Genomic DNA, 27,826 nt, shown 5'->3' on the forward strand with positions numbered 1-27,826 from the left:
GATGATTCAGGCCCAAAGCAGTATCGAGACAGCATTTCTCCAGTTACATCTCCATTTCCAGATAATTGCCCGACAGCTGGAGAAATTAGCAGAACCTTAGATCTATTTTTGCTCAACAAGTAGACTAGAGGGTCCACCACTATCCTACAAGTTTAGTCTGCTAGTATTACATGATCCTAGCAGTGATCACTTAATAGATTTGTCAACAGATCAAGCTTTTGTCAACTTTTTCTCCTCTTAAAAAATAAACAAAAAAATAAATGTCAAAATGTCAGCTGGATTATTTTTATTTTTTTTACTTTGAAGTCTATGGGAAAAGGATCCATTTTTTTGTTTGCTGGAAGTAGAAAAATTAAATACCTTTAACAGTATGTACTACTGGACATTTGAACTTTTTCAAGTAATCCTCTATTTGAAACTGATCCTGTATGCAAAGTAAAAAACTTGACTTTCTTCTCATTGCCTAATATAATGGTTCCCCAAATATAATCCGTATCCTGTCTTAAAAGGTCAGTAATAAACTACGGTATAACTACTAGGAAATCCTGAAAACCTGACCTGTGGACACTGGATTTTCGGAAACCGTCAACTAGAGGGTCACAATTCCGAGATGACCACTGTGGCTTTAAATGGTGTTGAATGTTGTGTCTGATGCTGTTTTCCACACTCCTATTCTTGTATAGTCTCAATAAACTATTTGTGTATTTATAGGCAACCGCAAGCATACCTTCTACTCTGCTGATGGGAGTTCAACTACACGGGAACAGGTGGATTTTAAATCCGGACAATGGTTCGGAGCAACTGTCCGCTCACATGACAAGTATATACTGGTACATATCACTTTCTGCTCTTCATCACTGTCATAGATGTGGCTAAAAAGGTTGGGAAATCTGAAACAAAACTGCTTTTTCATAACCAAGCTTTGTATAAAAACTAATAAACGCCAAAACCGCAAATGTTGTAGCTTCTTTTGCAAACGGCACAAAGACTTACAAATGTATCAAACTAAAATGTAATTTGGTAGGAAGACTTGGTAATAATACACGTTGTTTTTATTCTGTTTTGTATTTTTGCTTTTTTCTTAAGTTACTGTACAATTCTTTTTTTCCTTTTTTTGTTATAGGCCTGTGCTCCTAGATACAGCTGGAGAACAATAAAGCAGAATGTATCTAGTGACATGGTGGGAACTTGCTACTTGTCTTTTGACAATTTCACCAACATTTTGGAATATTCCCCTTGTCGCACAGGTAGGTGATGGTCTACCAGTTGGTTATTGGTCCACACCTTTCCAGTTATTTGTGATTTTTGCTTTTGTCTTCAGATTTTATGATTGTCTAATTTGTTTTTTTTTTTTTTTTTTTTTTTTTTTTAAATTAGATTATGAATCTGAAAAAGGGCAGGGATACTGCCAAGGTGGCTTTGCAGCTGAATTTACAAAAGTAAGTTAGTTTAAATCATTATTTAGCATTCAATGCTTATTATGTAAAATTTATAGAAGCGCTGATTAACTTTCCAGGACTTTAAATGTTTAAAATGTATTTTTTTAATTTTTTTTCGTGAATATAAAACTAGAGTGGAAAAATACTCCTGGGAGGACCTGGAAGCTATTTCTGGCAAGGTAACCTTCTAAAGTCATGTTGTTATAGCAAATACTGGGCTTTATTATTACCAACTCTGATAGTTTATGGCAGGCCTCTAGTATTTTCTTCAATAGTTTGCCATTCATTTTATTTTTAACTCGGGAGGAGGGGGGGTGGCGGCTTTTATTTGTTTGGAAAATATAAAAATAAATTCCAAATTTTCACATTGCCATTGCTTGCTTGTCTTCCATAATAGCTCATTTTTATAGCAATCTGTAACTGTAGGAGGTGTGTAAAGGAGCTGTGCAGCCTTGGGGTACAAGTGTTCAGTCACTTTGTGAATGCAGACTTGTGGATCTTCACATTGCAACACTGGGCACTGTGTGGATTCTCCAGCGGGGCGGGCACCGTACTGGAAGTATGTGATTTGTATACATGTTGTCACTTGCCGACTAGACGTGCACGGCCTCGCTCAATGAAATGAACGTCTAGTTCGAATGTGGCTGGAAGTATGGAAATTGCAAACTTTGTGCTCACTTGACAACCCACTCCTGGCACCAGAAAATCCTCACGCACATGTTGTGCGCATTCACAATTCTGCAGTCACATACTGATTAACTGCAGACTTGTAGTCTATGGCCATATAACCCCTTTAATATTGCTAAAAATAAAGCGTTTTACCTTGCATCCGATATCTGTAGGCTGTGTAATACATCCCCCTCCCCTTCCCCATAACAAGCTGCTTTATGATGCTTTATCATAAGGAATATGAGAATTCAATGGGTGCTTTTAAAAATCTGAATTTCATCAAAAATCCCAAGAGTTTCTTTGGTAGGCCAGAGTCACACTGCCGTACAACACGGCCGGGTGCTATGTGATAAAACATCCTATAGCACTCGCCCAGTGTTATTCTTGGGGGCAGCTCAGATCTGCGATTATTTTCTCATGCCAAATCTGCATGCGAGAACTATTGTAGCATGCTGCGATTGGCACCAAGACTCTCCTCACTCGCACCCATATAAGTCTACGGGTACGAGCGAAACAATGCACAGCACTCTGATATCACCCGAATTGTGTGCGATATACGCTGACAGCAGAGGAGATGGAGAAATTACTTTCTCTGTCTCCTCCACAGCTGTGCTGCGATCCTCTGTGCGAGAAGTTTGGAGCACAGTAGCGTGACACTCTGCTCCTGCTCGCAACAGGGGATGAGCCGAAGGTCATTAGCATATCACATCTCATGCCATACACTGGGGTGCCTCCAGCCTTACGTAAAAATCTTAAACCTTTCTTTTTGTTTTGTCTTTCTTTTTTTTTTTTTTTTTTTTTTCTTTGCTTCTTCTCAAAATAAAGTACAAAAAATACATCCAAAACTAAACCAATTCAAGTAAATCAAACTTGCCAACATCTTCTCAAAGTTCTGTTCACCGTTCATTTTTGGTAGCCAGGAGTCAATTTGCACTAATGTGAATAATGTTGCCTTTCGTGTAGGTCAGGTTTTTGCTGCTACTCCGGCTGACATCGAGAAGGACTTCTACAGTGAATATTTTATCCTGGAAATCAAAGGACAAATGCAGACCCGCCAGGTTTATCAAACGTATGACGACAGTTACATGGGTAGGTGTCATACCATAATATATATATATATATATATATATATATATATATATATATATATATATATATATATATATATATATATATATATATATATATATATATATATATAAATTTTTTTTTTTTTTTTGGTCTTATAGCAGCAATATTACTATTTTGCATCCTAGGATCATGAGACTTAACTTATTGACAAGTACTCTGCAGCAGCCAATAAGTGTGTATGGAGCGGCAAAGTTCTGATCTGTACAGTGCAAACATCCGTCCATTGCCAGAGCAGATGGTAGTAGCTATTTGGTGGGGGTGCCTGGTGTCGAGCCAGTCCCCCACCAGTGCATCAATTGGTCCTTCACTACTGTTTTAAGGCCACGTTCACATTATCAGTATTTGAGCAGTATTGTACATCAGTATTTGTATGTAAGGAGGCAACGAACGTCATGTGCTTCCCCCATCTGAACATTATTCACATTCATTACATGCATTTCCATAAGGTTTATAAATGTTAATGTGTTCATTTTCTGCAAAGTGAGTGTATTTTTATGTATAGAATTAGGGATAGAATAGAAGGTAGTATAGGACAAAAGTGGGATTAGAATAGAGGGGACATACTAGAGATGGGGAATAAGAGTATTCGCTTAGGTATAGTCAGCATAGGGGTTTTCCAGACTGGGAGGAGTTAGAGTAGTGTAGTTAAGAACATTGGGTATATAGAGGATATACTTCCTAGTTAGACAGCAGAACCTGGGTTGCCTTGCCCAGGGCAAGAGGCAGTTGAGTAGCAGCAGGGGACTGAGACAGTCTAACAGCCATGGGGATAAGGTTGCTTCGGCAAGAAGAGGCCCCAGGCTGTGTCGTGCAGGCGGTCACCAGCTTAATCAGGACTAACCTAAAGAGGATCTGAAGCTTACAGCAGGGATTGGATGAAGCTGAGCGTATGAGCCTGCTACCTTATAATTTGAAGCTGGACCAGGTGAATGGCAGGAAGCTGGTGGGCCTGAAAGCACGGAAGGGACAGAGATTGTCCGGGAAGAGCAGAGATTGCTAAGAAGACAGGGAAGTCTTGGGAATGTCACTCTGTAAGTACTGTGCCGCATCTATACTGCAAACCCTGTTGATTACGAAAGTTGAACTGTTTGGAATGAACAATGAGTCAGAAGTGATTTGTGAGACCCGTGGATCGGGAGCCGGAGTGACAGAAGATGAGAGGGTTCCAACAACTACTGTGAGTGTCCTGTTGCATACATTACAAACGTTGCAGAAGGAACATTATATTTCATCTGTGAGGCGCCGGGGTGTGGGAACTACAGCTTGTTGCCATCACTACCACCCTGGCTGCCTTACATGTACACCAAAACTAAGAGTGGGTGAAAAATGCAGAAGTGGTGATGTGTTTCTATTATACTTTTCCTTTGATTGTCCCACTCCTGATTTTTGGCTTACAAATACTGATGGAAAATGCTGACCAAATGCTGAATGTGTGAACGTGGCTTAACAAGACTTGGGGCAAGGGTCCGTGTACATTTTTAGCACATTATAAAATGTTTTAGTAACAAGACTTCTTTGTATATGTATATATGTGTACATATATATCTCTATCTCCCACTTCCGGCTGTTTGTCTGTAACGGAAATCCCACGTCGCTGATTGGTCGCGCCCGGCCGGGCGCGACCAATCAGCGATATTGGGGCGGGATTTAAACACCGCTTCACTTTTTACGATTTTTGCTGCCTATGCAGCATCAATAGTAAAAAGATATAATGTTAAAAATAATAATAAAAAAAAAACATTATTCTCACCTTCCTGCGTCCGCACCAGCTTTTCCCACTCCTCGCGATGCTCCGGTCCCAAGAAAGCATTGCAGCAATGACCCCAGATGACCCGTGTCATCACGGGTTATTGCCACAAGGCATTACTGGGAACGGAGCGTCGCGAGGAGCATCGCTAAAGGCCTGGCCTGGATCCAGGGGCCGCCGGATGGAGAGTATATAACTTTTATTTTAATTTTTATTTTAATTCTTTTTTTTCACAGGGATATGGTGCCCACATTGTTATATGCTACGTGGGCTGTGTTATATGCTTCGTGGGCTTTTATAAGCTGCGTGGGCAGTCAGACTCTTTTTCCCGGGGCCCTCATAAACCTGGAGCTGGCCCTGGCTTCACTAATTGGTCACGCCCGGCCGGCTGCGACCAATCAGCGACAGACGCAGTCTGGCCGCAAATTGGCACGGGATTTGAACCACGTTTCGCTGATTGGTCACGCCCGGCTGGCCGAATCCTGTGTATTCGTAAATAGACTACATACATATTCTAGAATACCCGATACGTTAGAATCGGGCCACCATCTAGTATATTTATATTGCTCCATCCACGGGCAGCATGTATCGGGCACGCTGCATGATTTCAGCCATAAATGTTTGACTCAAACCCTGCTGCGTCTCAGACAAAAGCTTACTTTAAAAGCCGCTGGGAAACTAGTTTCCGAGGCGGGTTACTGGCGGCTTCTCCCTCTGCCCTGGAGTGACAGGTCTCTTCCTGCCTGTGTGTATAGGGAATGACCGGTCACTCCAGGTCAGCGGCTGGGGATTTTAAAGTCTGTTTTACTCTAAAACTCTTCAAACACAAATGGCTGAACTCATACAGCCGATCTACGGCAGGATATAGCAGCGGTCATGTTGTCCTTTAATACAACAATGTGTCTCTAGGTGTCAATTCCCCCTATGTTTGACATTATACATAAAGTGCCCTTAGATGTCCGTTGCCTACGACAGACCGTAGAGCTTTATAGGCATCCGGTTGCATAAGGCAGGGCCATAGCTCGCATTGTACTCTGTTATGGTAGTCTGATCGTCATGCACCTTTGAGTATGATTAAAGCCTAAACAAGTCATGTTCAGATGCATTTACAGACGCCCAAACTCACAATGTCGGATTTATCAATGCATTTATAGCTTAAAACCCTAGAGTCAAATTCTCGGTGGTTAAAGCTGCTCATGGGCCTAGTTCAGATCCCAAATATGGACTACTTGACTCCTTCTGTCTGGTCCTGGGTGTGAAGGTAGAAGGCCCAATACAATTTCCTTTCCTAACTACAGAATACCTTTGTCCAGCATTCCCCGGATATATACTACATAGCAACACCATATTTGTCCTTTTATAAAACCTTCCGTCTTTCCGCTATTGTGAAGGACATGATCAATTGCACTTTTAGAATGGTGCAGTCCCTTGTGATCTGTAGCCTTCTCCCCGGGTGGTGCCATAGCCAACAATTGGCACTTGATGTGCACTGTGCCTGAATGGCTACAGAACAAGCAGACTATTAACAGAAAAAGACTGGAAAGCAAATCCCTCTATTCTGCTGGTGCATGGCCAACAATGGTGGCACACAGCAGGCTTTCTGTCTGGAGTACATGATGATCTATGGCGAGTGATGCATAGAAATGTGTGGACAATAGAGAAGTGTGTCTGCAGTGTTTGGTGGCAGGAAGATCCACTCAGTCACTGGGTGATCTCCTTACCGGGCTACAGAAATTGGCTTCTCATTCTAAAGTTCGTAACAAATGCTAGACATGGGTTAATTAACTCCTAAGTGTGTGTATTTATTTTTTAAATTATGACCATTTTTAGTTGTTTTTTTTTTTTAAAATACATTTTATTACCATGTGGTAGGTGTTAAAACACAGAATTCAGGAATGTCACTAAGGCTACTTTCACACTAGCGTTGTTTGCTGTACGTCGCAATGCGTCGTTTTGGAGAAAAAAACGCATCCTGCAAATGTGCCCGCAGGGTGCGTTTTTTTCTCCATAGACTTGCATTAGCAACGCATTGCGACGTATGGCCACACATCGCATCTGTCGTGCGACGGATGCGTCGTGTTTTGGCGGACCCTCGGCACAAAAACGTTACATGTAACGTTTTTGTGCGTCGAGTCCGCCATTTTCGACCGCGCATGCGCGGCCGGAACTCCGCCCCCTCCTCCCCGGAACTCACAATGGGCAGCTGATGCGTTGTAGAACTGCATCCGCTGCCCACTTTGTGCTACATTAACACACTGTCCGTCGGGCCGACGGTTTGCCATGGCCTGTACCGACAGACTAGTGTGAAAATAGCCTAACCAGGCTGCGTGCTGCTCTTTACCTGCAATTAATGTTTTATCACCAGGACATTATTATTGCTGTGACTAGCTGGCACGCAAACAAGTCATTTGACCACGCCCCTTCCTTTGATAAGCAGCTCACTGTCAATAAACTATGTACAGTAGGATTAGCCTTCTCAGCTCTGCTTCATCCTATATCTAAGGCCCCTTCACATCTACCAGTTTCCAGTAAGTGTGAAATCCGTGTTTGTTTGTTTTTTTCTTTTTTTTTTTTTTTTTCCACGTCTACCACACGTGCCCATTATACCTTTGGTGATCTTCACATGTGTTTTCACATGAACAATGTGTGCTTGTGAACCACAAGGAGACATGTCTGTTTTTTATTTTTTGTTTTTTTCTGGCAGCGTGGATGACTAGGGCCAATTCAAGTCAATGGGTCCGTGAAAATCACATACAGCACACAGATGGCGTCCATGTGCTGTTCATATGCTGTACGTGTTTAACCTTGCGAAATATAGGAGAAGCTTTGCAATTTCATTCATTCTTTATGCATTTCAGAAAATTACTGATGGCACACAGACGCCAGTACTGTTTTTTTTTTTTTTTTTTCCTTTGTTTGCTTTTTTTTTTTTTTTTTTTTTTTTCTGGTACTGATTTTATACGGATGTGTGAAGGGGGCCTTAGAACTCTGTCACCACTGCTGCACCCAGTAAACGAAGTGATACAATATTGGATTCTGGGTCCTTTTTTTTTTTTTTTTTTTTTTTACATTATGCTGCTCTCATATGCGGCAACAAAATCTAGATCTAATGTGAACTCGGGCCATATGTTTTGAATGGTTTAAAATTTACACATTTTGTTTTTCTTTTTAGGATATTCTGTAACAGTTGGAGAATTTAGTGGGGATGATACTGAAGGTGAGTCTTAAATATATATATTTTGCTTCCCTTTGTAAGCATGTAGTAATTTTGGTGATAGTTTACTAATATGCTTAATTTTTCCCATCCAAATAGATTTTGTGGTTGCAGTTCCCAAAGGAAACAATACTTATGGATATGTAAGCAATCAAATTTAAATTACCGTATACAGTTCATAAAATTCATGGTGCTGTGGACGTTAGTCATGTATGTAAGGTTTTGCTTCCCTCTTTGGAGCTCATGTTCATAGCCATATGGGGAAAAAAACTGCAATGCGGTTTTCAACTGAGCATGTCGCTATGTTATTCTCCGAGTAGTGTTTTAATGGGAGAATATTTCTGTAATATAGTGTAGTATGGAGACCCAATATATCCCGACTCAAAAAAAAAAAAAAGAAAAAAATTAACTTTTTATTTTTAAGCTCTTTAGATTTGTTACTTTAACCATCATATTAAAAACAAGAAGTGGCAAACTGCAAAAATGTCTGATTGCAAAATCGTTGTCATTTTCCAGTTAAATGTTGCTCAATAGCATTGGTTCACTTATCTTATCAGTAAGTCTCAAAATACAAAATTACCACTGAAAAGTATATATTTTTTTTTTTTTGTCTCCTTTTGAAGGTTACCATTCTGAATGGGACAAATCTAAAGTCCCTTTATAATTTCTCAGGAGAGCAGGTAAGTGATTGAACTGCAGGCGTGCGTTTTAAAAAAAAAATAAAATAAAATGTTAGACTTTCCAAGGCCCTTTTAAAAATAAAAATCCAAGAATACAACTATGGCTTAAGATGGCGTAAACCTCCTGTATTGCACGGGTCTGGTGATTACAGTACACAGCTGAATATCAAAATGTTAACTCCTGCTTTCTTCTCTATAGATGGCCACATACTTTGGATATTCATTGGCTGCCACTGATGTCAATGGTGATGGGTAAGTTAGACAGGAATAATATAGGGAGGGCGGTAATGTCACGATGGGGGCAGGCATGCGGTGCTGTTGTTGCCTAATGGCATCCTGTGATAATCTATTTTATTTTTGCATCAGGTGACTCATGTGCTTGACGCCTACGCTTATATGCATTGTTTTTGTCCCAGCCCAGATTTTGCTCTTCAAGAGTCTCATTTGCCCGTTGTTGTCTTCGACGTTGTGCCTTTGCTGCTTTCCTTTCATAGTCATTGGCGTACTATTTATGAGGAGCCATGTTGGCGTTATTTGCTTTTTAAAGGAGTTTTCCCACGAACAAAAGTTCATCTTAAGAATTGTCTCTCTGACCGTGTACCGAACATACCACAGCTCCTGGGCAAGGAAGGAAGCAAAAGACAATACTGAAATTACAGCAGGAGATCACGGAGGATAGATTTCGTGAGGTAAAATATATTTTTTAAAAAGTCAGTAAAATATTTCACCTCACAAAAATGAATCCACTGATCCCCTGCTGTAATGTCAGTATTCCTTTGCTTCCTCCCCTGCCCAGGAGATGTGGTATGCTCCATACATGGTCAGGCACAGACAATTTTTTAAATGAACTTTTGTTCTTGGGAAAACCCCTTTAATGTGACCGCCTTCCTCTGCCTGTAGACCGGTCGCGCATATGCCGCCGGGATCAGCCGAATGATTCACTGCATTTGCGTGTAATTCGCGCAAGCGCAGTAAATCAGACTGCTGCCATCTTTGTGCAGACAGATAGCGGCGGTCACACTTAACTGTGCATGCACTCCTCCTGTACAAAGATGGCGACAATCGGTGAATCATTCGGCTGATCCCCTGCGTCAGCGTATTCATGAGTGTTCCGCTGGTAGTACCGTGTGAGTTGCGTACGGCGTGGTGCGATGGTGTTCCGCTGGTGGTACTGCGCAATAGGATGGTATGAGCAGCAGTTTCCATATTGACACCATCACTTGGGTGTCCCAATATGGCGGTCGGTGAACTTCCTCCGCTTGGAATTCTGGGATACAGTGACATCTGGACAGAACAGGAAATGAAAAATTACAAGGCAATTATATAAATAGATTAATCTTATGCCTAGTGTTTTTAATAAGTTTTCCAATGTGTGTAAAGTATTATGTGCAGGCAATCGGTAAACGTTGTGGGTTGGATGCTGCATGCTTGTGCAGTGTACAGATATTTGAAGACACCAAAGAGCACAGTGAGGTAAAAAATACTCTGTTGTAAAAAAAAATCACAGTAATAAGCAAGTGCTAGTCAAAAGATGGAAAAAAAACAGGGTATTTAGTTGATACTTTTTTTGCAAAAAATTTATACTAAGCTGCTCCACCAATCGTCAAGGTATACTCGTATAGAGCAGTCCTATCTAATGTATATAATCCCTATCTGATGTATTTAAAACCTGATCATCTGTATAGTACCTGTATAAGCAGGGTTCAGAGAAGGAACGTCCATGTGGACCTGCTAGATGGAACAGCTTCAGTGCAAATGACCCACAAAGGAGTGGTGGACCCCAGATATTAGTGTCCAGATATTACATAGAAGGATGGGATTCCAAGAAATCCTCGGCACACTGTGTTCAGAGACGCCCGAGGTTCACCCTCGGAGACGGACATGTGACGCATCTCTACAGCATGTCGAATTCTCTTGTCTCCACAAGAGAAATTTCACCCACAGAAATTATTACACGCGTGAATGCACACGGTTCAGTGAACAAATGCGGATTCACCTGCATTCAATAGACTGCAACGCTTTGGATACAGTGATCATGCTATGTCCAAATCGCTGCCTCTTCCGAATCGTATGCACCTGGCCTTATCCCTTACACTCGCTCCATTGCTTGACTCCCTTGTATTTTTGCAGGCTGGATGACCTACTTATTGGAGCCCCATTATTCATGGAGAAAACTCATGATGGACGAACTCAGGAAGTGGGTCGGGTCTATTTGTATCTGCAGGGTTACAATATGTCCAATATCCCATCCCTGGTCTTGACCGGACTGCAGGAATATGGTCGTTTTGGCGTTTCCATTGCTGTTTTAGGAGACTTGGACCAAGATGGCTTCAATGGTATATGTGCACACTATGATATTCAATTTGATCGTTTACTTAAATCCCTTTCTTAGGAGCTGTCTCCAAGGGCATGACTGGACTATGGTGCTTAGAAATATGTCTAGACACTTCTGCAGTATTATGGATGATTTCGGTATTTCGCTACCATATGGTGGCATACTTGTCTAATAATCCATCATAAACTAGATGTCTTAATTGTAAAGAAAAATAATCTTCGACCTGCGGCTCTTCAGGTCATTACAAAACTAAAACTCTCGGCATAATGAGACTGATAAGAGAATTTTTTTTTCTCTTTCCAGATATTGCCATTGGTGCTCCCTTTGATGGTAAAGATAAAAACGGAATGGTGTTCATCTTCAATGGTAACTCGAAGGGACTAAGTCCTAAACCATCTCAAGTACTGGAAGGAATGTGGGGCTCTTCTCTGGCTCCTTCCTTCTTTGGATTCTCCATTAGAGGAGGAAAAGATCTTGATGGCAATGGCTACCCAGGTACAGTGTGCAAAACTGTGTTTTTTGTGTTGGGTTTTTTTTTTTTTTTAGTCTTCCGATCAAAAATGTTCTTCAGTATAAGAATCTAAACTAATAAATGGATAAAAAAAATGCCCATACCGCGATTGTGGACCTTCCCTTTTTTAGTCAACAATGTTTAAAGTTGCCATCTACTTCACATTAACATAACTCCTATTTCTGAATAAAAAAATTCTGATAACAGAACCTTCTACCATGTAAAGCAATGGTCTCATTTTTTTTCTCTAGACCTTATAGTGGGTGCCTTTGGTGTTGACAAAGCTTTGGTTTACCGGTAAGTAATTTGTTACTTAATTTCCATTTTATAGATGAAGAAAAAGAAACCCGTGAGGGTTTCAATTCTTTTGTTTAAAAGTGCCAGACTGCATAATTTTGCTTGTGATCTTTCAGTTAAGTATTGCTTGATAGGATTGGTTCACTTTACAGTGATAATTTTGTGTTTTCACGCTCTTTAATGGGCTGCGTTGTACAGTGGCTCCATTCCTGCAAATTTTGTCTAGTTTGTGCTCCCGAAATGATGTAAAAAACAGTGTTACCACATCTACGTAGGTATATTTTGCACAAGGTTTTTTTTTTTGTGAATCTATTAAGGAGCCATATATTGAGGATGAGATTGGATTCTGTCTTGTTCAATCAGAAAATCTTTCCTCAAACTCCCAGTTTGGCAACAGATTTTTGCCACTGAAGTCTCTGTAAACGTGTACATACCCACAATAGTCAGACCCTGAACCATATCTTTTGTATGAAAGCATCTAATGAGTCTGTGCCGAGGTCATTGATGTGAGAGGAGAAGCGGTGTCCGCTGTGAGAACACAGTATGCACCAATCTGCTCTGCATGGGTGTTACCTTCCATTGTAGTATGAAACTAAAAAGCTCGTGTAAATTTTATTTATTTTTTTCAAATTCAACATCGCCTTCAGCCTTCAACACAGGTCACAATTCTCTCTTCCTCTACCTGAGATTCTGTGCAGGCAATTACTTAATTACCCGGGGTCGTCTCATCAGAGTGTGGTGTATGTGCTAATCTTTAGGTCAGCTCGGACATGGTCATCAAGAACTTAAAGGGGTTTCCCCACAAAGTAAATTTTAATTACCGTAATAGATCTTGAAATAAAAATAAGTTTCAGATTTGGATGTTTAAAAAAAAAAAAAAAAAAAAAAAAAAAATGTTCCTGTGCTGAGATATTTTAAGAGTATACAGACATTACCGCACTGAATCACTGCTGTGTTGGTGTGTGTGTGTGTGGGTTTTTTTTTTTTTTGTGTGAGGTAAAACCATTTCCCTGCTTGTTTTTAAGCAATGTTTTACCTCACATAATCAGCTGTGAACCCATGCTGTAACGTCTCTTGCGTCCTCCCCTTCCCAGGAGATGTGGTATGATCAGACCATGTTCCTGTATAGTCAGACACTGCCATTACACAGCAGGGGCACATTTATAAGATTATCTCAGCACAGGAACATTTTATTTAAACACATCCAATTGTGGAATTTATTATTATTCCAAGATCGATTTGATTAAAATGTAACTTTGTTCATGAGAAAACCCCCTTTAAGGCATGTGCTCTTCCTCTTATGTGACGACCCCAAGCCATGATTTGTCGCCTGTGATTATTCTCTGATTGGGCGAGAGAAAAGTGACTTGTAAAGGTCTGAAGTCTGACAGCGGGTGGGTAAATAAGGACACGGCCAGAGCTGGAAGTGTAGTATCCACCCATTGCACTTGTGATTGCATTGCTCTTCTATTTGCAAATTAAATTTAAAGGGCCTTTACAAAACATGCTTTTCGTTGGGGTCTATAATTTCCTTATGACTGCTACGATACATCCCTCGATTGCTGCTAAAGGGAAACTATGTAGCAGATATTTCCTCCCCAAAAAAATACTGCTATGGCACTTTTCAACCTCAAATTTTAAAAAACTACTTTTTAAAAGAATTGTAATAGGTTGAGCACTGTGGACAGAAGTAAAAAAATAGTTTGAACTAATTTTACAGCAATCATTCTTTGTTTTTTAGGGGACGTCCTATCGTCCATGCTAGTGCATCTTTGTCCATTTCCTCAGCAATGATTAACCCTGAAGAGAAGACCTGTATGATGGAGGGCACGGACATCCCTGTGTCCTGGTGAGTCTTCAGTTTTTGTTTTGTTTTTTTTTTTTTTTGCTTTTTACGCACCTCACATTTTAGAAATTGTAGTATCTGAGGCCAGACTAGACGGTGTATTGGCAGATTTTATATTAGGAGAACATGGCGTAAGCCATTGTTGGGTGTTGCTTTGTTTGCTATTTTTTGCTGTTATCGCTGCCCATTCCTAGGGATCCCCTTTGGTCTCCTTGATTATTGCTGTTTAGATTTCCAAGAATTGTCTATATGCACTCTTTAGTGCTGTGATTAGATAGGTTGTGTGCAGAAAGTGGCTTTCTAGCTCCCAACTCGGTGATATATTATGGTGTATCAGAGAATCGCATGCTTTAGCGTATCGTGTGGTTGCGCTTTATTTTGTTTAAAAAAAATAAAAAAAAATCGTGCAGATTCTTGTTAGTCCTCCATTCATTAGCTGCTTTAAAATAAATAAATCTGTTTTTGATCAGGCCATAACCTTTCTTCGACCGCTGACCGTGTAGGAGTTCATGGTTAACTCTTGAGTTGGTGTCTCATAGTATTGGTTCTGCTTTCCATCTGATGGTTCGCGGGGTCACCATTATCTGTCTACAAGCGGCTCTTGATTAGGTCATTTGCTTATATGCTAGAAATCTGTATTTTAAGAACACAGCGGTTTTGGTTGTTGCTAGGTAATGGGGGTGGGGGGAAGCTTGGCAGCATGCCTTAGGGCTCAATGAATGAACAATTGTGGAGGGGTCTAGAAAACATCTGCTTAACCTCTATACAGCTGATGACGTTTAGATGATGTCTATTAAGGTCTTCAATAGATGAAGATTTGTATTAGGTGGGTTTACGGTAATTCTTCTCTTGGTATTCAGTGCTACCTGCCAAATTTCTTAGGCTACGTTCACATTAGCGTCGCGTCGCTGTTGCGTCGGTGACGCAGCGGCGACGCACGGAAAAACGCGCGCAAAAACGCGCGCGTTTTGCGACGCGTGCGTCGTTTTTTGACGAAATCGGACGCACAGAAAATGCAACTTGTAGCGTTTTCTTGCGTCCGACGCTAGCGTCTAAAACGACGCACGTGTCGGAAAACGCGTGCAAAAAGACGCACGCGTCCCCTATGTTAAACATAGGGGCGCGTCGCCGCTGCGTCGCCGACGCAACAGCGACGCGACGCTAATGTGAACGTAGCCTTAGATTATCCCAGTAGTTCGAGTACGATGCCCAAAGTATATGTGCAGAGATCAGATACATGCCAGATTTCCTCTGCGTTTTACGGTGCCAGCATTGTGGATGTGATTTTCCAAAGGTTAATTGACTTGCTGCAGGAAAATTTTGCTGTAGATTATTACTTCGGATTTCACCTTTTGCAATGGAAAAGGTGAAATGTGTGACAAATCCACAGCATTTACTCCTCAAAGAAATCCTGTGGGCAGTGGGCACATACCCGCTACAGTAACAGTGTGGCTTGTATACCGTGTGCAGAACTTTGCAGTTCTAGCTTTGTACCATGGGTGAATCCTATAGCCACGTGACATAGTAAAAACCTAAAGACTCTTTCACATGTCCTTATCTTTCCGATACCAGAAAAAAGTGTTGGAGATGTGTACGTGCATGTCATACTTGTGGCATATGTGTGCCGCCCGTATGCTGCATTGGTGTGACACGTATCGGCTCCTGGGAGTCATTAGCACTGTTAGTTTTGTTCCTTGGCACAGGGTGCCTCTCCATTACTAACCGGTGGGCTTAATGTCACCAAGCAATACCAATGTGACATCAACCCCACAAATATGAACTCCACTTGCCTCCGCCATAGGGCAAATGGGAAGAGCTGGGCAAAGCGGCTGAATTAGTACATCTATTAGATGTGCCTTTTCTGAGTGGCTGCTATATTTAGGCTGGTGGGCCAATATCCATGGCCCCTTACCAGTCTGAGAATACCAGCCCCTAGCTGTCTGCTTTAACAAGGCTGGTTGTCAAAAATGGGGGGGGGGGGGAACCCAACACCAATTTATTTAATCATTTAACCCCTTCCCGACCTTTGACTCGGCATATGCATCATGAAAATCTGTACCAATCCGACCAGTGACGCAGCATATGCGTCATGGTCGGATCGCGCTCCTGCAGGTCAGGTGAAAGGGTTAACTGTAACTTCACCCTACTTACAGAGACAGGGGGAGTGGTACTTGAGCCCGTGGCTATGATCACTCTGGCTGTTGAAAGTGACATTTCACTTTCAATCAGAGCGATAGTAATATTTCACCAATGAAAATTGATGAAATATTACAATTTAGCCATGGTCGATGCTGCAATAGCATCAGCTGTGGCTGGAGACTGCGATCTGCCCCCGCCACCGATCTCCTCCCCTCAGTCCTGTCATCTGCTGTCCTCCGCTTCCCTCCATCCTCCTGTCCGCTCCCCCCGCAGTCCGATCCCACCCCCGTATACTTGCTGAGCTCCGATGTCCCTACCGGTGTACGTCCGTCTTCGCCATGGACGCCACCATCTTCCAAAATGGCGGGTGCATGCGCAGTGCGCTCGCCGAATCTGCCGGCAGATTCGTTCCAGGTACATTTTGATCGCTGTGATAGGTTATATGACAGCGATCAAAATAAAAAAATAAAGCCCCCCCTTTATCGCCCCCATAGGTAGGGACAATAAAAAAGAAAATATATTTCCTTTTATTTTTCCACTAGCATTAGGGTTAGAACAAAGGTTAGGGTTTGGGTTGCAACTAGGGTTAGGGGTTGCAACTAGGGTATGTGCACACGGTGCGGATTTGGCTGCGGATCCGCAGCGGATTGGCCGCTGTGGATTCGTAGCAGTTTTCCATCACGTTTACAGTGCCATGTAAACCTCTGGAAAACCAAATCCGCTGTGTCCATGGTGTGGAAAATACCATGCGGAAATGCTGTGTTGTATTTTCCGCAACATCTCAATTCTTTGTGCGGATTCCGCAGCGTTTTACACCTGTTCCTCAATAGGAATCCGCAGGTGAAATCCGCACAAAAAACACTGGAAATCCATGGTAAATATGCAGGTAAACCGCGGTGCATTTTACCTGCGGATTTTTCAAAAACTGCGGAAAAATCCTCACACGAATCCGCAACGTGGGCACATAGCATTAGGTTTGGGAAAAAGGGTTAAGATTAGGGTCAGGGTTTGTTGGGGTTAGTGTTGGAGTTAGAATTGAGGGGTTTCCACTGTTTAGGCACATCAGGGGTCTCCAAACGTGATATGGCACCACCGTTGATTCCAGCCAATCTTGCGTTCAAAAAGTCAAATGGTGCGCTCACTCCCTTCCGAGCCCCAACGTGCGCCCAAACGGTGGTTTACCCAAACATATGGGTTATCACGTACTCAGGAAAAATTGCACAACAACTTTGGGTGTCTAATTTCTCCTGTTACCCTTGGGAAAATAAAAAAAAATGTGGGCTAATAACCTATTTTTGTGGGAAAAAAATATTTTATATTTTCACGGCTCTGCGTTATAAACTTCTGTGAAGAACTTGGGGGTTCAAAGTGCTCACCACACATCTTGATAAGTTCCTTCGGGGGTCTAGTTTCCAAAATGGGGTCACTTGTGGGGGGTTTCTACTGTTTAGGCACATCAGGGGCTCTGCAAACGTGACATGACGCCCGCAGACCATTCCATCAAAAGCTGCATTCCAAAACGTCACTACTTCCCTTCCAAGCCCTGATGTGTGCCCAAACAGTGGTTTCCCCCCACATATGGGGTATCCGCGTACTCAGGACAAACAGGACAACCACATTTGGGGTCCAATTTCTCCTGTTACTCTTGTGAAAATAAAAAATTGCAGGATAAAAAATAATTTTTGAGGAAAGAAAAATTATTTTATATTCTCACGGCTCTGCCTTATAAACTTCTGTGAAGCACTTGGGGGTTCAAAGTGCTCCTCACACATCTAGATTAGTTTCTTGGAAGGTCTAGTTTCCAAAATGGGGTCACATGTGGGGGAGCTCCAATGTTTAGGCACACAGGGGCTCTCCAAACGCGACATGGTGTCCGCTAACGATTGGAGCTAATTTTTCATTCAAAAAGTCAAATGGCGCGCCTTTCCTTCCGAGTCTTGCCGTGCGCCAAAACAGTGGTTTCTGACCACATATGAGGTATCTGTGCACTCAGGAGAAATTGCCCAACAAATTTTAGGATACATTTTATCCTGTTGCCCGTGTAAAAATGAAAAAACTGAGGCTAAAAGAAATTTTTTTGTGGAGAAAAAAAAAGTACTTTTTCATTTTTACGGATCAATTTGTGAAGCACCTGGGGGTTCAAAGTGCTCACTATGCATCTAGATAAGTTCCTTGGGGGTCTAATTTACAAAATGGGGTCACTTGTGTGGGAGCGCCAATGTTTAGGCACACAGGGGCTCTCCAAACGCGACATGGTGTCCGCTAAAGATTGGAGTAAATTTTTAATTCAAAAAGTCAAATGGCGCTCCTTCCCTTCCAAGCCCTGTTGTGCACCCAAACAGTGGTTTCCCCCCACATATGGGGTATCGGCGTACTCAGTACAAATTTTACAATAAATTTTGGGGTCCAGTTTCTCCTTTTACCCTACGGAAAATAAAAAAAAAATTGTTGCTAAAAGATCATTTTTGTGACTAAAAAGTTAAATGTTCATTTTTTCCTTCCATGTTGCTTCTGCTGCTGTGAAGCACCTGAAGGGTTAATAAGGTACTCAAAACCACATTCAAGAAGTTTGAGGGGGGTGCAGTTTTTAGAATGGTGTCACTTTTGGGTATTTTCAGCCATATATACCCCTCAACCTAACTTCAAATGTGAGGTGGTCCCTAAAAAAAAAAAAAAATGGTTTTGTAAATTTTGTTATAAAAGTGAGAAATCCCTGGTCAAATTTTATTCTTTATAACTTCCTAGCAAAAAAAAAAATTGTTTCCAAAATTGTGCTTATGTAAAGTAGACATGTGAGTAATGTTGTTTATTAACTATTTTGTGTCACATAACTGGTTTAACAAAATAAAAATTCAAAATTTAGAAAATTGCAAAATTTTCGCCAAATTTCCAATTTTTTATTTTTTTTTCCCCCCCACAAATAATGCAAAAATTATTCACCAAAATTTACTACTAACATGAAGCCCAATATGTCACAAAAAAACTGTCTCAGAATCGCTTGGATCTGTTGAAGGGTTCAGAGTTATTACCTCATAAAAGGACACTGTTCAGAATTGCAATAAATGGCCAGGTCATGAAGGTCGAAATAGGCTGGGTCATGAAGGGGTTAAATAATCAAAAGACCGTATGGAGACCCCTCTATTCTTAATAACAAGCCTTGCTAATGCTGAAAGCTGAGGGTTGCATCATAAGACTTGCTTGACATTAAACCGATACCTTGGCAAACTGACTGAGATGTCTCTCCATGTACAAGGGCCAAGAGGATGCCTGTAAAACCCCTTTAAAAACGGAATCCTGGATATAGGCTTTGCAGGAACCTTTACTGAAGAACAGCCAATTGTATGAAGCTCCACCTATCCGCATGGGGTTCTCTGCATAATCCATACGCAAATGTTCTTTCGAGGCCTAAACTAATTGACCCAGGACCCATTTTACTTGTTTGGGTTTATGCCAGACACATCTCATACTGCAGAAACAAATGGAAGTGTGTTGAGTTTAATTGCCTGCATAAAAATGCTTCGGGTGCATTTTACTACTTGATGCGTTCATGTTGACGTCTAACATCTGGATTGTTTCATGTTTCTGTTCCTTGCAGTGTAAACCTCAGTTTCTGTCTGAACGCTTCAGGAAAGCATGTACCTAATACAATCGGTGAGTATGGACTGTTGACTAGACTCGGACTAGCATAATTTTGTCCTGAGCAATGCTTGATTTTTCTTGGGTTGTGGATATCTTCCAGGAATTAATGTTGAGTTGCAGCTGGACTCAATGAAGCAGAGAGGAGCCGTGAAGAGAATGCTGTTCTTAAAATCCGGCCTGCCCCACCTGACCCAAAGTGTTCTACTGCACAATGGAGGCCAGGAACAGTGTAGTGAAATGAAAATCTACCTTAAGGTATGTATATCTTTCTACTACTCTCACTTTATTCTAGGGTTGTATAAGAAGCTCCGATGACTGGCTCTGTATCTGGGAGATGAGAATTCTTAGTGAAATCTTGACCGTTTCTAGCTGTAATATTCGGGCACTCTATGGCAGTACTTTTTTTTTTTTCTCGGTCTCCCATGACAGCACTACGGAGAGGGGATCCGCCCTTCAGGGACAGGAAACCTACAGATAAAAGGGCGGTACCTCTCCCTCGCATCAGTTGGTTTCCTGTCCCTGAACAGGGAACCTCTTTCCGGTGGTACCTGTTATGAAGACCGATGGACCGGGCGGTCGAGTTCCGGCAGCGAGGAGGCTGCTGCCGCGGCTTGTCCGGCTCCTGAAGCCGCCACCGCTGGAACCGAGGGGTTCTTCAGGGTGAGCGGAGGGAGAACGCTGCCGATTCTGATGAGAGGAAGGGGCGCTGGATCACCCGGAGCTCCTGTGCCGATAAGCGCACGCTCCGGGTGTACTAAGATGGCCGCCGCTCCGGAAATGCGGCAGGACTTCCGGGTCATCGCCGCGCGCATGCGCGGTAGCTTCTCTTCTCCCTGGAGGACGTGACGCAGGACCGGAAGTGCGGGGAACGCCGGAGGTGGCGCCAAATACAAATAGGGAGATGGTGCACACATAGTTGTCGCACCATCTCCCTGTAAATCATGGAAGACAGCGATCCACAGGAGCTGCAGCCGAGGCAGCAGCACCATAAGACAGACCCTAAGAGCGCTAGGAGTGGGTCTAGCAGCCGTTCTACACAGCGCAGCAGGTCTGCTGCGAAGACTAATTCACCTCCTCGGGAACCTTCCATTCCAGACCCAGGGCCCCCTCCAGAACCGGTACCTGCCTGCACGTCCGAATGGTGAGTTGATCTTCGTGAATGTATATATTATAATAGGGCTCCCTCTTCTCCCTTAATAGGGAAAGAAGAAGTTGGAGAAAAGGAAAAACAAACCCTGCCCCATCTGTGACAAAGCTTTACCAGTAGCCTGGGACAAAAAGCTTTGTAAATCATGTATCCAGCGTGTGCTATGTGAGGAGACTCCCGACTTTGCATCCGAGCTAAAAAATATTATTAGATCTGAGGTTCAGAATGCTGTATCTTCCTCCAAAAAAGGGAAAGATAAAGTAAAGGAAACAGTACAATCCCACTCTGTCCGATCCTCATCTGAAGACGCAGATTCGGACGATTCTGACTCCTCCCTATCCTCCTCCGAGGAAGATTCAGGCCGACATTGTTTTCCACTCGAGGAAGTGGATGCCTTAGTGAGAGCCGTTAGGGCTACTATGGGGGTGGAGGAGCCTAAACCTGACAAAACAGCCCAAGACGTAATGTTTGGTAGCTTGGGACAAAAAAAACGGAAAACCTTTCCCTTAAATCCCAATGTCCAATCCCTAATTAAAAAAGAATGGGAAAAACCAGATAGGAGAAACTCTTCGGTGCCCTCGCTTAAAAGGAAGTATCCCTTCGAAGATGATGCATCCACTTCCTGGGATAAGGCACCAAAGTTGGATGTAGCGGTGGCAAAAGCCTTGAAAAAATTTGCGCTCCCGTTCGAGGACATGGGTACCCTCAGAGACCCTTTAGATAAGAAAGCAGACACATTTCTTAAAGGGGCATGGGAATCGGCTGGGGGTAGCTTGAGGCCTACTGTTGCGGCTACCTGCACCTCCAGATCTCTGATGGTGTGGATTGATCAATTAGAGAGTCAAATTAGAGACGGGCTACCCAGGAATAAATTACTGGATTCTATCCCTGCAATTAGAGCAGCAGCAGCATTCCTGGCGGACTCCTCGGCAGACTCCGTACGGTTAACATCTAAGGCCGCTGCTCTCTCCAACGCAGCCAGAAGAACCTAATGGCTCAAAAGCTGGCCTGGGGATCTCCAGACAAAGCTAAAGCTATGTTCTATTCCGTGTGAAGGAAATTTTCTGTTTGGAGAGACCCTGGATGACATCCTCCAAAAAGCAGGAGACAAAAAGAAGGGGTTTCCAAATCTGGGCCCAGTCCCATTCAGGCAGTCCTTTCGGAATCGGAGATTTTTCCGCCGCAGACCCCCCAGGGAGCAGAATAAATGGGAAGAAGGCAGGAGAAGGGATAGAGGTTACCTCTTTGGCAACACCTCTCGCGACAAAAAACCCTCCAAATGACATTGTGCCTACGGTAGGGGGAAGACTCACATCATTCCTTCCCGCCTGGAAGAAAATATCCAACACCTGGATTCTAAACATCATACAGTACGGTCTAAAAATAGATTTTATTTCTTTTCCTCCCCGGAAGTACATAGAAACGAAAATAAGATCTTCAGTGGCAGAACAAGCAGCTTTAGAGAAAGCAAAAATCTGTGATTCAAGAAATCCCTCCTCAGGAAGTAGGAGAAGGGTTTTTCTCTCCTCTTTTTTTAGTACCAAAACCCAACGGGTCCTTTCGGACCATTATAAATCTAAAAAACCTGAACAAATACGTAAAAAATTACAAATTCAAAAGGGAAACAATAAAGTCCACCATAAAAATCCTGTTTCCGAATTGCTACATGGTCGTGATAGACCTAACCGATGCATATTATCATGTGCCCATCCACAATCAGTCTCAAAAATTCCTGAGATTGGCAGTTCCCATAAAAGAACAATTAAGATTTTTTCAGTACAGAGCCCTTCCGTTCGCAATCTCTATATCTCCTCGAATATTCACGAAGGTAATAGCGGAAATGATGGCCCACATAAGGGAACAAAATATATTAACCCCTTCCCGACCTTTGACGCATACGCTGCGTCATGAAAGTCGGTGCCATTCCGACCCATGACGCAGCATATGCATCATGGAAAGATCGCGTCCCTGCAGATCGGGTGAAAGGGTTAACTCCCATTTCACCTGATCTGCAGGGACAGGGGGAGTGGTAGTTTAGCCCAGGGGGGGTGGCTTCACCCCCTCGTGGCTACGATCGCTCTGATTGGCTGTTGAAAGTGAAACTGCCAATCAGAGCGATTTGTAATATTTCACCTAAAAAAATGGTGAAATATTACAATCCAGCCATGGCCGATGCTGCAATATCATCGGCCATGGCTGGACACACTAATGTGCACCCACCCCACTCCTCCGATCGCCCCCCCAGCCCCCCGATCTGTGGTCTGCTCCCCTCGGTCCTGTGCTCCACTCCCCCGTCCTCCTGCCCGCTCCCCCCGTGCTCCAATCACACCCCCCGTGCTCCAATCAAACCCCCCCGCACTCCGATTCCCCCCCCCCCCCCCGCACAGCGATTTTTTTTTTTTTTTTTTTTTTTTTTTTTTTTTTTTTTTTTTTTTTTTTTTTTCTTCACCCCCCCCCCCCCGTGCCCTGATCTCCCCCCCCCTTATACTTACCTGGCCTCCCAGGGACCGTCCGTCTTCTTTCCTGGGCGCCGCCATCTTCCAAAATGGCGGGCGCATGTACAGTGCGCCCGCCGAATCTGCCGGCCGGCAGATTCGTTCCAGAGTGAATTTTGATCACTGAGATAGGTTATATCTCAGTGATCAAAATAAAAAAAAAAGTAAATGACCCCCCCCCCCCCCTCCCTTTGTCACCCCCATAGGTAGGGACAATAAAAAAATAATTTTTTTTTTCCACTAAGGTTGGGGTAAGAACTAGGGTTAGGGGTAGGGTTAGGGTTAGGGCTAGGGTTAGGGTTTCGGTATGTGCACACGTATTCTGGTCCTCTGCGGATTTTTCCGCTGCGGATTTGATAAATCCGCAGTGCTAAACCGCTGCGGATTTATGGCGGATTTACCATGTTTTTTCTGCGCATTTCAATGCGGTTTTACAACAGCGATTTTCTATTTGAGCAGTTGTAAAACCGCTGCGGAATCCGCAGAAAGAAGTGACATGCTGCGGAATGTAAACCGCTGCGTTTCCGTGCAGTTTTTCTGCAGCATGTGTACAGCGATTTTTGTTTTCCATAGGTTTGCATTGAACTGTAAACTCATGGGAAACTGCTGCGGATCCGCAGCGTTTTCCGCAGCGTGTGCACATACCTTTAGAATTAGGCTATGTGCACATGGTGCGGATTGGCCGCTGCGGATCCGCAGCAGAGTTCCATCAGGTTTACAGTACCATGTAAACATATGGAAAGCCAAATCTGCTGTGCCCATGATGCGGAAAATACCGCGCGGAAACGCTGCGTTGTATTTTCCGCAGCATGTCAATTCTTTGTGCAGATTCCGCAGCGTTTTACACCTGTTCCTCAATAGGAATCCGCAGGTGAAATCCGGACAAAAAACACTGGAAATCCGCGGTAAGTCCGCAGGTAAAACGCAGTGCCTTTTACCCGCGGATTTTTCTAAAATGGTGCTGAAAAATCTCATACGAATCCGCAACGTTGGCACATAGCCTTAGGGCTAGGGTTGGGTTGGAATTAGGGTTGTGGTTAGGGGTGTGTTGGGGTTACGGGTGTGTTGGGGTTAGGGTTGTGATTAGGGTTACGGCTACAGTTGGGATAAGGGTTAGGGGTGTGTTGGAGTTAGAATTGAGGGGTTTCCACTGTTTAGGCACATCAGGGGTCTCCAAACGCAACATGGCGCCACCATTGATTCCAGCCAATCTTGTATTCAAAAAGTCAAATGGTGCTCCCTCACTTCCGAGCCCCGACGTGTGCCCAAACAGTGGTTTACCCCCACATATGGGGTACCAGCATACTCAGGACAAACTGCGCAACAATTACTGGGGTCCAATTTCTCCTGATACCCTTGTGAAAATAAAGAAATGCTTGCTAAAACATCATTTTTGAGGAAAGAAAAATGATTTTTTATTTTCACGGCTCTGCGTTGTAAACGTCTGTGAAGCATTTGGGGGTTCAAAGTGCTCACCACATATCTAGATAAGTTCCTTGGGGGGTCTAGTTTCTAAAATGGGGTCACTTGTGGGGGGTTTCTACTGTTTAGGCACACCAGGGGCTCTGCAAACGCAATGTGACGCCCGCAGACCATTCCATCAAAGTCTGCATTTCAAAAGTCACTACTTCCCTTCTGAGCCCCGACGTGTGCCCAAACAGTGGTTTACCCCCACACATGGGGTATCGGCGTACTCAGGAGAAACTGGACAACAACTTTTGGGGTCAAATTTCTCCTGTTACCCTTTGTAAAATAAAATATTGCAGGCTAAAAGATCATTTTTGAGAAAATAATTTTTTTTTTTTTATTTTCATGGCTCTGCGTTATAAACTTCTGTGAAGCACCTGGGGGTTTAAAGTGCTCAATATGCATCTAGATAAGTTCCTTGGGGGGTCTAGTTTCCAAAATGGGGTCACTTGTGGGGGAGCTCCAATGCATAGGCACACAGGGGCTCTCCAAACGCGACATGGTGTCCGCTAACAATTGGAGCTAATTTTCCATTCAAAAAGTCAAATGGCGCTCCTTCCCTTCCGAGCCTTACCATGTGCCCAAACAGTGGTTTACCCCCACATATGAGGTATCGGCGTACTCAGGAGAAATTGCCCAACACATTTTAGGATCCATTTTATCCTGTTGCCCATGTGAAAATGAAAAAATTGAGGCTAAAAGAATTTTTTTGTGAAAAAAAAGTACTTTTTCATTTTTACGGATCAATTTGTGAAGCACCTGGGGGTTCAAAGTGCTCACTATGCATCTAGATAAGTTCCTTGGGGCGTCTAGTTTCCAAAATGGGGTCACTTGTGGGGGAGCTCCAATTTTTAGGCACACAGGGGCTCTCCAAACGTGACATGGTGTCCGCTAAAGAGTGGAGCCAATTTTTGATTCAAAAAGTCAAATGGCGCTCCTTCCCTTCCAAGCCCTGCCGTGCGCCCAAACAGTGGTTTACCCCCACATATGAGGTATCAGCGTACTCAGGACAAATTGGACAACAACTTTCGTGGTTCAGTTTCTCCTTTTACCATTGGGAAAATAAAAAAATTGTTGCTAAAAGATAATTTTTGTGACTAAAAAGTTAAATATTCATTTTTTCCTTCCATGTTGCTTCTGCTGCTGTGAAGCACCTGAAGGGTTAATAAACTTCTTGAATGTGGTTTTGAGTACCTTGAGGGGTGCAGTTTTTAGAATGGTGTCACTTTTGGGTATTTTCAGCCATATAGACCCCTCAAACTGACTTCAAATGTGAGGTGGTCCCTAAAAAAAATGGTTTTGTAAATTTCGTTGTAAAAATGACAAATCGCTGGTCAAATTTTAACCCTTATAACTTCCTAACAAAAAAAAAATTTTGTTTCCAAAATTGTGCTGATGTAAAGTAAACATGTGGGAAATGTTATTAACTATTTTGTGTCACATATCTCTCTGGTTTAACAGAATAAAAATTCAAAATGTGAAAATTGCGAAATTTTCAAAATTTTCGCCAAATTTCCATTTTTATCACAAATAAACGCAGAATTTATTGACCTAAATTTACCACTAACATGAAGCCCAATATGTCACGAAAAAACAATCTCAGAACCGCTAGGATCCTTTGAGGCGTTCCTGAGTTATTACCTCATAAAGGGACACTGGTCAGAATTGCAAAAAACGGCAAGGTCTTTAAGGTCAAAATAGGCTGGGTCATGAAGGGGTTAATAGTCCCTTACCTAGACGACTTTCTCATCGTAAGCAACTCTGCCCAAAGTTGCAAAGAACAGAGGGACCGGGTAATGACTATCTTGACGGACTTGGGGTGGCTCATAAACTTAAAAAAATCAAAGTTGGAACCCTGTCAAGTACAGGAGTTCCTAGGTCTGACATTAGACTCCCGGGTCCAAGAATGCCGACTTCCAAACCCCAAAAAAGACAACATATTAGCCATGATAGCGCGAACCTTTCACCATCCTTCCATGACTCTAAGGAGAGCAATGTCACTACTAGGCTCTCTGTCCTCATGCCTACCAGCGATACCCTTCGCACAGTTCCACACAAGAGAACTTCAGTGGCACGTACTCGAATTGCAGTCAATACTAAAGGACAAATTGGAAAGTCGAATCACCCTGAATTCCTCAGTTATTCATTCCCTACGTTGGTGGGCAGAAAGCCAAAACTTATCAAAGGGAGTTCCTTGGGTGACACAAATATCCCGGGTGATAACAACCGATGCGAGTCCCACAGGGTGGGGGGCTCACATGGGGGACAGAGTGGCTCAGGGAACCTGGTCAGTTCAGGAAATATCAGCATCCTCAAATCAAAAAGAACTTTGGGCAGTGCTTCAGGCTCTTCTTTCTTTTCTGACCTATATTCAGGGACATCATGTCCGAATCTTTTCGGACAACAAAGTGACTGTAGCGTATATAAACCACCAGGGAGGAACAAGGTCTCAGGCACTCATGAGTTCTTCAGCCAAAATTTTCAACCTTGCAGAAGAAAATCTACTATCCCTCTCTGCGCTACACATTCAGGGTTCAAACAACGAGAGAGCAGATTACCTGAGTCAATCGCTGTTAAAACAAGGCGAGTGGTCCCTAAACCAATCCATCTACGATCAGATCACAAAAATGTGGGGAGCACCGACAATAGATCTATTCGCCAATTACAAAAACAAAAAGGTGAACAAATTCTGCTCACTGAACCCGGTAGGGAATCCACAGGCTCTAGATGCCTTTATGATTCCGTGGACTCAAAAATTAACTTATGCTTTTCCTCCAACTATTCTGATCCCGGCAGTCATTCGGAAAGTCAGAGAGGACAAAGCGAAAATGATCCTTATAGCTTTGTTTTGGCCAAAAAGGACGTGGTTCTCCTGGCTGAGGATGCTTTCGGTCTCGGACCCATGGGTCCTGCCGAATATACCAGACCTTCTACATCAAGGGCCGATCTTCCACCCACAGGAATCGAACTTACATTTGACAGCCTGGTTTTTGAACGGGGACTATTAAAAGAAAGGGGTTTCTTAGATAACTTAGTCACCACGTTGTTAAAAAGTAGAAAACCCATCACT

The 27,826-nt window shown here is 43.0% G+C and overlaps 1 protein-coding gene across 1 annotated transcript in view; it reads left to right on the forward strand.

The window, feature by feature from the left end:
* Window positions 1-27,826, forward strand: part of ITGA5 (integrin subunit alpha 5) — a 143,096-nt gene that overhangs the window by 78,165 nt on the left and 37,105 nt on the right. The window contains exons 3-17 of the mRNA XM_069758712.1: window positions 712-830; window positions 1,124-1,247; window positions 1,378-1,439; window positions 1,573-1,618; window positions 3,072-3,197; window positions 8,159-8,203; window positions 8,300-8,343; window positions 8,824-8,880; window positions 9,080-9,132; window positions 11,011-11,216; window positions 11,519-11,710; window positions 11,978-12,023; window positions 13,765-13,872; window positions 19,604-19,659; window positions 19,748-19,902. Coding sequence (XP_069614813.1) covers window positions 712-830; window positions 1,124-1,247; window positions 1,378-1,439; window positions 1,573-1,618; window positions 3,072-3,197; window positions 8,159-8,203; window positions 8,300-8,343; window positions 8,824-8,880; window positions 9,080-9,132; window positions 11,011-11,216; window positions 11,519-11,710; window positions 11,978-12,023; window positions 13,765-13,872; window positions 19,604-19,659; window positions 19,748-19,902 — 1,439 coding nt within the window. The remainder of the gene's footprint in view (window positions 1-711; window positions 831-1,123; window positions 1,248-1,377; window positions 1,440-1,572; window positions 1,619-3,071; window positions 3,198-8,158; window positions 8,204-8,299; window positions 8,344-8,823; window positions 8,881-9,079; window positions 9,133-11,010; window positions 11,217-11,518; window positions 11,711-11,977; window positions 12,024-13,764; window positions 13,873-19,603; window positions 19,660-19,747; window positions 19,903-27,826) is intronic.

Source organism: Ranitomeya imitator, chromosome 3 (genome assembly GCF_032444005.1).
Source record: "Ranitomeya imitator isolate aRanImi1 chromosome 3, aRanImi1.pri, whole genome shotgun sequence".
Lineage (NCBI taxonomy): Eukaryota > Metazoa > Chordata > Amphibia > Anura > Dendrobatidae > Ranitomeya > Ranitomeya imitator.